The sequence below is a fragment of the Rattus norvegicus genome, chromosome 6 (genome assembly GCF_036323735.1).
Source record: "Rattus norvegicus strain BN/NHsdMcwi chromosome 6, GRCr8, whole genome shotgun sequence".
NCBI classification, from domain to species: Eukaryota; Metazoa; Chordata; class Mammalia; order Rodentia; family Muridae; genus Rattus; species Rattus norvegicus.
In genome coordinates this window covers 95,416,839-95,428,931 of record NC_086024.1, presented here as the reverse complement: position 1 = coordinate 95,428,931, position 12,093 = coordinate 95,416,839, and the positions used below count along the sequence as shown (strand labels likewise).

At 40.4% G+C, this 12,093-nt stretch overlaps 1 protein-coding gene across 10 annotated transcripts in view; it reads right to left on the bottom strand.

The window, feature by feature from the left end:
- The window catches only part of Kiaa0586 (KIAA0586 homolog), a 103,230-nt gene that overhangs the window by 32,980 nt on the left and 58,157 nt on the right, over positions 1 to 12,093 (bottom strand). For 9 of the 10 annotated variants that reach the window (XM_039113227.2, XM_063262508.1, XM_063262506.1 and 6 more), the window contains 5 exons: positions 11,415 to 11,634; positions 10,249 to 10,499; positions 8,713 to 8,783; positions 6,404 to 6,526; positions 5,499 to 5,673 (listed from right to left, as the gene is read on the bottom strand). In XM_039113227.2, the coding sequence (XP_038969155.1) occupies positions 5,499 to 5,673; positions 6,404 to 6,526; positions 8,713 to 8,783; positions 10,249 to 10,499; positions 11,415 to 11,634 (840 nt within the window). Of the gene's footprint in view, positions 1 to 5,498; positions 5,674 to 6,403; positions 6,527 to 8,712; positions 8,784 to 10,248; positions 10,500 to 11,414; positions 11,635 to 12,093 lie in introns of those variants that run through there. The other variant, XM_063262511.1, reaches the window with a different exon arrangement.

Below are 12,093 nucleotides of genomic sequence, written 5' to 3'. Positions count from 1 at the left end.
AGGCAGTCAGCACTGACCTCGGGTTTCCACACCCACACACAGGCTTACACTGCTAGAACACGCGCGTACACACACGTACACACACACACACACACACACACACACACACACACACACACACAGAGAGACAACAATTTCTAAACAGAACTACAAATGTCAATAAATATTCAAAGAAGTATTTAATATTCCCAGCCATTAGGGAAATGCAAATGAAAACTGCTTGAGATTCCATTTTACCCCAATCAGCATAGTTATTATTAGAAAGACAGATAAATTCTAAAAACTGTAAAGAAAGTAAAATGCTTATTCACTGTCGGTGGGGATGTGTTGCCCACTGATATCGCCTTAATGGAAGTCAATGTGGAGGGTCCTCGAACACCAGAGACAAAATTACCAGAGCACCCACTTAAAGCAACATTGCCACAGAGTGCGCATCCATGTTTACTGACGTACTGTGTACATGCTAAAAAAAATGGAAACAGCCGAAATGTCTATCAGAGGATGAATAAAAAAAACATAAAAATATCACAGAAATTTATTCAACTGTAAAGAAAAAAAGAAAAAATGACATTTGTAAGAAAATGGATGGAACTTGAGATTGTAATGTTAAAGTAAGCTAGACAAGACTCACAAAGACAATTATAACATTCCACCTCTGTTGGTATATGTTCTTAGCATAGAAGGGGCCCATGAGACAGAGGAGAAGATCTTACAGGAGTGGGGACAAGTGAAAGAAAGGAGCACATGGGACACGAAAGAAAAAGGAGACCGTCTGGCAAGAAGGGAGGGCACTGGGGAGAGCTGAGAATGAAGGACAGCAAAGGTGGGCGGGTGGAAAAGAATAAGAACACCATAGAATCAATCTCTCTCTCTCTCTCTCTCTCTCTCTCTCTCTCTCTCTCTCTCTCTCTCTGCTGTGCACACCCACAGACAGAGGAATGAAACCTACTACTACTTTGTATACTAAATTTAAAAATGAATTTAAAAAACCAAAAAAAGGTAATTCAGAAAGAGGCATTAAGTTACTTGAACAAAGACACACAGAGTTAGAATTAAATATACTTCAGAAATTCTAAAAACCCAAATTCTCAACCATTCTGCTTCATTTTGCCTCTTCCAAATATAGTCACATACACATCCAATGCTGTACCACATGCTTAACTGCTATGGTTGGAGAAACAGTGAACCTACTTTGCTGTTGTAAATTCAGAGGCTGGAGAACTGCTCAGTGCTCAGGCACAAGCACTGCACTTTAGAGGACCAGGTTTAGTTTTCAGCACCCGTATCAGGAGGCTGACAACTGCCTGTAACCCCAGCTCCAGAGCGTGCAACACGCTCTTCTAGCCTCCACGTACACACACATTTGTGTGTGTGCGTGTATACACATATATGTGCAAATATATATATATATATTTAAAGATTAAATCTCAAAAAAAAGTACCAAAAAGTAACATAATGAAACCTAATTCTTTGCAAACTAGTAAAAATTTTTAAATAAATAAAAAGATTTATTTTGCAGACTAGTTATTATTTAAAACCTGTCTTTATAAACTTCCAATAAAGGAATATTTTGATGTTACGATTTATTCAGAATATTTTCTAGAATAATTTGTCCATTATACTGGATGATGGCAAGTATAAAGTCTATTATATTACCTTTCAATTCTGTATATTTGAGAATACTGTACGCTCAGAATAGTCTGATATATCATACTGCACGGTCACTGAGATGGTTTAGTGGCTAGCAATCCTGACGACCTAAGTTCAATTTCTAAGACCCACAACAGGAGAATCAAGCTCTGGAAGTCATTATCTAAGGGGACATTCTCACACAGACATGCACACATATACTCACAAATAAAAGATAAAATATTTTAATCATTGCAAAAAGTATTGTTATACACAATCCATCTTATTCTCAAATGATTGCCTTTTTAAGATAATTACCTGTCTTTAAAAAGGAGATAATAGTTATCAAATGACTATGATTGTTCTAAAACTATGGTCTCGTTAAACACAAAAATGATTTATTACACCACACGTGATCTGGGTACTGCCAGAGACATAAGGAAATGCTGGACAGACCGTAAACTCAAAGACTAGTCTTTGCTGGACAGACTCAATGCTCTAAGCTCAGTCCCATCTACAGGAGCATAACTGCTAGCCTCTCTCAGGTGGTCTATGAGCGCCCTCTAGTGTCTCTTGGGTTCCTGCACTTTGCCCAATCAGCTATGTGTTGCATTTTATGTTGTATAAAAACTAATCTGAAAGTATGTAGCAAGTGTAAAGCTCTCACCATACGCACAAATGAGAAACAACAGCAATTTTATGTGTATTGCACTGAAAACTTCAGTCTTGAATTTCTCCCAATTGTGAACAATGTAAGGCTCTTGCTAAGCATGAAGCCGACACTAAATATTCCACAGATGCTCTCTAACTTTAGTTACAGCAAGTCTGCACTCCAAAGTTTCATTTATTAAAGGTGGTGTAAGAGTAAAAAATTTTTGTATTGTTGAAATTTACAAAAAGCAGGAAGTAGAAAGTGAAAGTTTAGTAGAGAGAGTAGAACTCTGGGATAGAGGCAGGAGGTCTGCCACCCAGATTCTGATGAGTTAGGCATTTGAAACAGGAGAGGTAAACAGCCATGTGGCAAACAGAATAGTTTACATGGGCTAAATCAGTTCTGAGTTAGTGTAGCACAAGCCATAGCATTGTTAGTAAATAAGCCTCTAAGTGGTCAGTCACTTGGGAATTCGGTGCAGGTGGGAAAGCTCCAGGTTACAACCAACTTAACTGCCCAGCCAGTGCTTCAAACAGCGAATGGACTGGGCTGAGAAATTAGTAGCCATTTTCTGCTTGACGCACTAAGTTCACCCATCTCACCAAGTGACTGCTGCCCCTTTAAGCTTTAGCAGGATAAATTATTCCACAATCAGCAGAATGCAGAAAATACTTTTCAGGACTTTGTCAAACTGCAAAGCAGAGGTTTTTTTGTTATAGAAATAAGCAAGTCTATTTCTTGCTGACCAAAATATGTGTTGACTAGAATGGTTTCTATTTGATAAAGATGTGTTAGGGTCTAGCTACAGTGATTTAAAATTCATTGTCTAAAACCACAATTTATTTTGTACCTACTACAGAGTGCATTAATGAGCCTGGGAAAGCCATACAACATACAGTGCTCACTTAACTGGACAGTTTCCGTTTGTGAAGTTACCACTCACAGAACTATATCCCTAATGAAAACTCAGCAGACACAGAAACTTTATGGTCATTTTGTGGATCTAACAAAATCCCCACGGTGCCTTTTTATGTTAGATCTTACATTGCAAGAGATGACCTTTGAACAATGAAGTCATTGCCAGGTTTTCCACAGTTTTGTGTTTATTCTCTCTCCTTTATCCTTTTCTTCCTCCCCACTCATGTGTATGCAAGACAGAGAAAGAGAGACAGAAGACAGACAAAGACACAGACATACACATTTAGGTGCTTTGGGTACTTAGAATGGTAGCCAAATCATTTAAAAGGTAATTACAGGGGCTAGAGAGATGGCTCAATGGTTAAGAGCACTGACTGCTCTTCCCGAGGTCCTGAGTTCAATTCCCAGCAACCACATGGTGGCTCACAACCATCTGTAATGAGATCTGATATCCTCTTCTGGTGTGTCTGAAGACAGCTACAGTGTACTCATATATAATAAATTAATAAATAAATAAATAAATAAATAAATAAATAAATAAATAAATAAATAATTCTTTTTAAAAAAAAGATAATTACTGGCCAATGTCCTGAGCCCAAGAAGACTCTGACCTGCCTGTGGAGAAATTATGTGTTAGATGCACGTCTGTGGGCATGAATTATAGTGCTTTTGGCTGTAACTTCAGTGTTGGTGACTTAATGATAGAAACTAAACACAACATCAATAAATAGAAACACACATAAAGCTAGGTGTAGAATGATGTCATTATGCACCAAGGTAGGTCCAGGATAAGTGAAGCCTATCATTGGATGAGAAGGAAGGGTAGGTGGGGAAAAGTCTAGGAAGGAAAGAGGAGGAGGAGAAGCGAGAGAATCAAGATAGAGACAATGGAGCAGGATGATCCAGAGCCAGGTGGCCTTGGTCAATTTTACCCTGTCTAGGTAGGCGCTTTATATCTTTATTAATTGGCAGTGGATATGTTGTAGAATGAGAATTTAACATATAAATCTGACTGATATAAATTACAAGTTTCTAGAACTTTGATTTTACCGGGCTACAGGGGATGTGAGCAAAGTTCTCGCATGGACATTCCGCCTATTTTTTATTTTTACCACAACAGCATACTGATCAAGTGACAATGTTACAAGAGGCTTACTGGAACCCAATCCTGTATCTCTCCTAAGAGCAACAGTTCAGTGTTTCCTAATGTATGTGTGTTTAACTTATAGGTTACAGCTACCACAGACAATGAGAATGAACTGTATGTTAATAATTTCCAAAGTACTACAACAGAAATTGCAATCACTCTTTAAGATAGCCCAAACACACTAAACACTGCATCTGAGAAATCCCAAACTATAATCTCATTGAACTGTCTTAAACCTGACTGCTGGTTCTGAGAGGTTATATTTTTCCAGTATACATTAAAATAGTACATTTATATTATAAATATTTAAGTATGTATATTACAAAAACTATCTCATATCCCTCCCAATGGTGCCCATACTAATGAAGACACATTAAATCATATTCAGGAAAAAGTGTTGCATATCATAGAGAATGTAGGTTGATGTCATTGTGCAGGTACAAGATAAACTGAGGCCTGTCATTGAATGAGAAGAAAGGGAGGCAGGAACAGAGGTTTTAGGAGAGGGAGGAGCAGAAAGAGGAAGCAACATGGAGGCAGACTTAACCGATCCTCGCCATGCATCTCTACATAGATACAGGTTGTTATGAATATTTCCTAAGGGATGGATTTCTATAGGCCAATTTATCTTATCTAGGTGGGCGGCTTATATCCTTATCAATTGGTTGTAAGTTAATTGTGTAGATGTATTGTACATTGAGTACTTAACATAAATCTGGTTTTTGGGTTATAGTCTGTTGAGTCATGATTTCACTGGGTTGTTGGGAGTGTGAACAGAGTCTGTGACAAGAAGCCGTCCTAGACTATAGAATGCTTGAGGCCACGCTAGCACGGCTTGCAGAACACGATGTGTGTGTCAGACATGATAAAATACCTGCCAAGGGGACAGTGTGTGAAAGCGGCTGACAGAGAAACAGCTAGGGCGCACAGATCCGTGAGGAGTGGGAACTCGTGGGACCAGTCTGCACATTTTTAATTATACCGCAACAGAAAAGATATAATGAAATCTTCAAGACCCCATCTGTTCAGATAGAGTGCAGCTTGGACTGTAACGTAAAGTACAGCATCAGCACGGGAAGAGCACAAGAACCCGCAAGAGGACTCAAAGTAGATTCTCATAGAAACGTCAAGAGCACCGCCGCGTGCATGTACCTGAGGCCATGTCAGACTGCTGCAACACCAGCCTGGGGTCTGCGTGCTGATCGGAAGGCTCTGCAGCAAGAGTGGGCTGCAGCATGAGGACCAACGGTCCCGCTGGGATGTCCTCTGCTGCCTTCAGCACGAGCCTCTGTCCTTCACTAAGCTCACCCACACTGTTATCCAAGTCCTTCAAAGACAAGGAGACCAGTAAGGCCATTATATGAAACCAATCAAAGCAGGAAATATTTTATAAAGTTCATGATACATAACACAGAAGTGCTTATACTGCCACATTTCAGGTACATGAATAATAAGTCTGAGAAGTTCAGGGACCAGAAAGACAGCTTAGCAAGTGAGAGTGCTTGCTGCTGACTGAGAAGCAGTTCAATCCCTAGAACCCATATGGCAGGAAGGAAGCTAATACTTCACGTCTGCCTTGACCTCACATTTGCTATGTGCACTTGCTCACATACATTATACATATTTTACATATACATTATACATATTTTACATATATATTATATTATACATATTTTATTATTATAAAGGAAACCTTTTTTGAAAAGAAGTTTTAAAAGGCATATGGTATTATATGTGTATTCAAATATATATGGATGTGGGCTGGAACTGCACACACACGTGCGCGCGTACACACACACACACACACACACACAAAATAAATTTACCTTTAAAGCTTCATTTTTTTATTGTGTTTTGAAATTGTAGCATAAGAGATTGGAGCAGTTTGTCTAAATCTTTCTCAGTTACAAAGCTCAGTTCAATCTAGGTTAAAAGGGCTATGATATTGATTATTGAGTAACGTAAACACTGTCTTGTGGAAATTAAAAGTTGGATATTTAATATTTTTCCTGTAGTTATGTCCAGCCCCTCCCCAAACCTTTATGGTTGAACAGTACCTCTGCTTGCTGTGAAACTAGTAATTCCTGTTCTTGCTTGGTAAGAAGAGAAATGATTGCATTTTCATGAAGCTTCTTGTGGGGCCTCCTAATCACCTGACCTTCACTGGGAGGATCATCTTCCTAGAGCAGACGCAAGGACAAGGTCAAAAAAGGTTATCCCACAACTCCCCTTTCTCAATTATGACTAATAAAACTTTAGGAAGAAAGAACACAAGTATGTTTCAAAGATGAACTCACCATTTCATTTTCAGGTAACTCTCATTTCCATTTGACCATAATAAAAAACATTTCACACCTGCCTCAAAGGTGTACAAAGTAATTTAAGTGCAGCTCTGTGACAGCTAGAGCTTCTGTCTCAAGCAACTAAACTATAGTGATTCCTAAGTGCTTTTGTGACATTCAAACAGCATGAGTGTGGGCTCACATGACCTGCTTCATGTGTACGGAGTGCAGATCAAGGCAGGGTGTGGCAAACCAGCCAAGCACTGGGGAGATGCTACCACTGGACCACAGACGACATGAGAGCCTCAGAATCACGAGAGCCTCTACGGCGCCTCAGTGCTCTTCCTCCTCTGCACTACATCAGTCTAAACTAGGGGAGGCACAGAAAGCCTCATCTTGTAACATTTACCTAGGCGTCATTGTGCCTCAAAACACCTGCCTGAAAGACAAGGGTGCTGTGAGCCTCGGCATCAGATGAACTGAGTGTCCTTGTTAATACAAGAGTGGGTATAATTTACAATTCATTAAAACAACAAATTCTTGCCTTTGGCTAGAAGATAAAGTATGACAAATTTATTTAAATTATTTATGGTCATTCTGTTTTAATGAAATACAGTACACCTCCTAGCTGTGTAGGAATAAAGCACCTAACAGCACATGGTTTCAATTAACTCTGAGTTTTCCTAGATTATATTTTCATTTGCATTTACTATAAATTTGCATACCGTAAGAAATTACAACTAGAAATAGTTTCAAATGTAGAAAAAGAAAGGTTATACTTTTGTCTGGGTTCAATTGGTCAATTTACTTTAATACCAGGTAAAGTTCTAAGAATGAGTAACAATTCCACAGTGGTGTGTTAAATAGCCAAACACATACACAATTCTCGAAAGGACGATTACTATGACTCTGTCTTCTCCCTCGTTACTTCACAACAGTGACTGCAACTACAGCAGACTTAGCCAATCACTTCACAAGTCAGTGTTAAAAAATAACTGCTCAAACAGGATCTTCTCTGGAGACTTATTTATCTTTTCAAAGCAGACTTCCTAAGGCGTTCTCCTACTCCTTTGTGACATGCCACTTTGACAGAAAGAGGGATCAATCAGGCTTAGCAGTAAGTGTGGCAGAGCGGCCACCCTTCCTCACTAAGTCACCTGAAAACATGAAAAGTGAAGACCTCATCCTTAGCAGTCCTAAGGGAAAATTAGTATGTGCTCACAACAGCTGTATACATGTAAATAGAATGTAACATGACATTATCAATGTCATTTTTTCATCTATGGCTCTAATAACCAGGAATGACTACTTTCCCTGGATCTTATTTTTATCTGAGTGTTTTAAAAGGACTTATTCTCATTACTCTGAATTACATGTCCATGGGTGAGTATGTGTACATAAGTATAGGAGCCCATGAAGTAAAGATGTCAGAGCTCTAAAAACTTCAGTTACCGATGGCTGTAAAGCACCTGATGTGTGTGGGGGAACCAAACTTGGGTCCTCGAAACAGGGGTACCCCTCTTAACTGTTGAGCCGTCGTGATTTGTAACCCATTAAATTTATTTATACATACATACGCATGTATGTGTATTCACGTATATATGTGGGTACATGTATACACACATATCAATGCATACACACACACACACACACACACACACACACACACACACACACATGTTCTGCAGGAGACGTAAGAGCAATCCCAGGTCTCGTTACCTCATTACATTACCAGGTATCTTGGACTATCAGACCGTAGAGGTTGGTGCAACTTTCTACTCATTCTCCCACTATCTAGGGTCATATGATGAAGTGGGCATGCAGCCCTCTATTACTAGAGTCTCTGTCCCCATCCCTCCTCACTCCCCTTCCTTTCCCACTGAAGCAAGGTGGTACAAAGTAGCTCTCAGCCTCCTAACTGAGCCCCTGAGTGTCTGTGACCACAGACAGGGATTTGTGGCTGTGCCTGGTTTCATGGTTAACAATTCACTAAACTTTGTGTCTATACCTCAAACAACTGAGGAAAACCTGCAACAAGACATCAAGGCATTCTTCCAGTGCAACTGGAGTCAGCATCTCCTTACCATATCAAGGGCATCCTGCAGAGTGGTGGATAAGCTGTCATTTATGTTCATCAGAAACAAGTCCCCATTTCCTGAAAGTAGAAAGGAGTAGAGCAATTTAGGGAAAAAGGGAGACATTTACTAAGAAATCTGGCCAGAAAGCACACAATGCTACATTTAAAGTTCAGTAGGGGAACTGGTGAAGCTCACGTCCAGGCCACTGTTAGGTAAATCACTCAGGCATAACAAACACAGCTTTTCACTTCGCCTCTCTGTCGTCAGAGTGGTCCAGCTGTTCAGTTTTTACCTGTTTGTTTCTTCAAGACAAGGTTTCTCAGACTATCCTGGGAACTCAGGCTGGACTGAGGTCACAGACCTGCGTGCCTCAGCCTCCAGAGATTAACCTGATCGTGACCAGCTCAAAGTTGATTTTAATCTGAATTATTGCTGTTATTTTGTGTGTACAGATGTTTTCCCAATGTGTGTACCTATGTCGCAAGTACATGCTTGGCACTATGGAGGCCAGGAAGAGGGCATCTGACCCCCTCAAACTGTATTAACAGACTGGTGTGGGCAGTGGGAATTGAACCTGGTCCTCTAGAATAACAGCCCATGCTCTTAGGTACAGAGCTGGCTCTCCAGCCCCGAGCTGGCTCTCCAGCCCCGGGCTGTCAGAATTTGAAAGTAATTTCAAGTTATATATATATGAGAGAAACTGAGAAACAGGCACCTCTACAAGTTGTTAAATGTACATAAGAACTGGTTTAAATGGAGAGCTGGCTAATCTCCCAGGAAGCATGCAGACTGTGCACTGCTAATTGAAAGGTAGCAATCTGTCTCAACAATGCACTTGTAGACACAGATTATGGAACTTATCAGGTAAGTGCGGTTTGTGCAAAGATGGTCAGTACAGTCTGGTACGTAGTCTGGGATGTGGGAAAACAGTCTAAATAAATGTCCCTCACTTAAGCATTACCTGAATGGATCATACACCACTGGAAAAACACATGACCCATGTGTGTTGATATTGAAATATGTTTAACACACATTACTTTGTAAAAAGTTCAGGTTTTACAATAATAATATACACAGCATAACACTATATAAAAGTACACATATAAACGTGCATTTAGCATCTATACAAGCAGAGACAAAATACACTAACAGAATATATCTCAAGCTATTATCAAATTAATTCTAAAGAAAGAGGGCGATTTCACTCTTCAAAATCAAAGCCTAAAAAAGTTAACCAAACTGCACAGAATATCTAGTAAACCATGTTGAGGGGCTGGAGAGGTAGCTCAGAGGTTAAGAGCACCAACTGCTCTTCCAGAGGTCCTGAGTTCAAATCCCAGCAACCACATGGTGGCTCACAACCATCTGTAATGGGATCTGATGCCCTCTTCTGTGTGTCTGAAGACAGTGACAGTGTACCCATATAGAATAAATAAATAAAAACCAAAACCATGTTAAATCAGAAAAGATAACCAAAACCTTTTTTAAAAAGAAGTTATCACTAAAGAAACGACTATAGTATAGCCAAAAGTCTTAACTTACTCTTGGTAGCCAAGTTCTGACCACAGCTAAGTAAGATCTCGCCTTCAGATATGTGCCTGTCTAAAGTTTCTGTCTCAGTGACAGTGCTCAACGTGTTCTCCGGGGTTGATGAACCAGAACTGAGTATCTGCTGGAGAGAAGGGGCCTTGGTGTCCTCAAGATGTGGTGCTAAGGGAGCTGGCTCCGGAGGTACAGGCTGAGCAGAGGAGGCGACACTCTCGGGCTCCTCGTCGATAGCTACAGACATTACACTGAGAAGGTAAAGGCACATTTGGAACTGCACATCGCTGAAGGCCCACACCCATTCACATGCACATAAACAGATGTTACAGTTACAGTCTCTTTCAGCAAAGTGACCACTGTAACTAGCTAACAAGACTCATTGTTCTGAAATTCTGCTTTCATCAGAGGCCGCCTGAAAGCTGCTCTAGTTATAAGAGAAATCAATATGGTTTAGTAATAAAAACATTAACTGAGCGCAGTATATGATGATCTATACCAGAGAAATAATTATGTATTTCATTAATAATCTGATGGGTTTATTCTTATTTACTTTAAACCTTTGGAAAAGACAAGGGAGTATTTTTAATTTTAAAATATTTAAGATTTAAGATTTAAGTTATTTTTTTCTAAAGAATAAATGAAAGCCATGAGTAGTGGAAACATGCTTGTAATCCCAGCACTAATGAGGCTGAGACAGGAGAATTACCAATTTTTTTTTTTTTTTTTTTTTGGTTCTTTTTTCGGAGCTGGGGACCGAACCCAGGGCCTTGCGCTTCCTAGGTAAGCGCTCTACCACTGAGCTAAATCCCCAGCCCCCAATTTTTTTTTTTTTTTTTTGGTTCTTTTTTTCTGAGCTGGGGACTGAACCCAGGGCCTTGCGCTTCCTAGGTAAGCGCTCTGCCACTGAGCTAAATCCCCAGCCCCGAGAATTACCAATTTAAGAACAACCTCAGCTACAAAGAAAATTCCAGACCAGCTGGACTTCATAACACGCCCCCCACCCCCACACCCCCCACCCCCACACCCCCACACCCCCACACCCCCCACCCCCACACCCCCCACCCCCACACCCCAGCTCTTTCTATGGCCTTTCTATGCAGGAACAGTGTGTGAAGAGTGGATCTGGTGGAGCTGCACAGGAACAAGTGTGCGCTCTTGCTTACACAGCTCTTGGGTGAAGACGTTCTTGAAGAGAGTTAGGATTCTCTTCATCCAGTGGCAGGTCTCCACTGTCCCATGGCTTGGGAAGTTCAGGGCTTGAAAACTTCAACTTGTCAATGGAAATTTCTGACAACGTTGGGGTAAGAGCTGCTGCTGGAGGAGGGGTGGTGACAGGGGTGCGGGTTGGTGTGCTAACAAGTGTGGCTACAGGCAGGTCACTTCCTACAGATTAGAAAGAGAAAATGAAGACTCGGTCAATCACGTTCTGATGTGATGGTTCATTGTTTTAGATAATGCTGGCATTAAACAATCATAACGACGACAATGATGGCTTTAATAGGAACATTTCTACATTTATTAAGGTATAAACATTAAGACCTTGAAAAGATGACATTTTAAAACTACTTCACACTAAGAAGCTTTAGCAGTTATTAAATTACACATTTTCAGAAATAACTTTTCTGTGAATGCCTCCCTGGAAAGTTATATTGGAACCCATATGTTGCAACATGGAGAGAGGCGCCTGTGAACTACCCAGGGGCACATGCACCCTATATGTGATCAACAGCCCCATGAGAAGTGAGACCTCAGCCTGCAGGCTCTTGCTCTCGGGCTGCTATATGATACCTTTTGTCATTCATGATATAGCAAGAAGGCTGTCAGCAAAGACAGCCCCTTGGT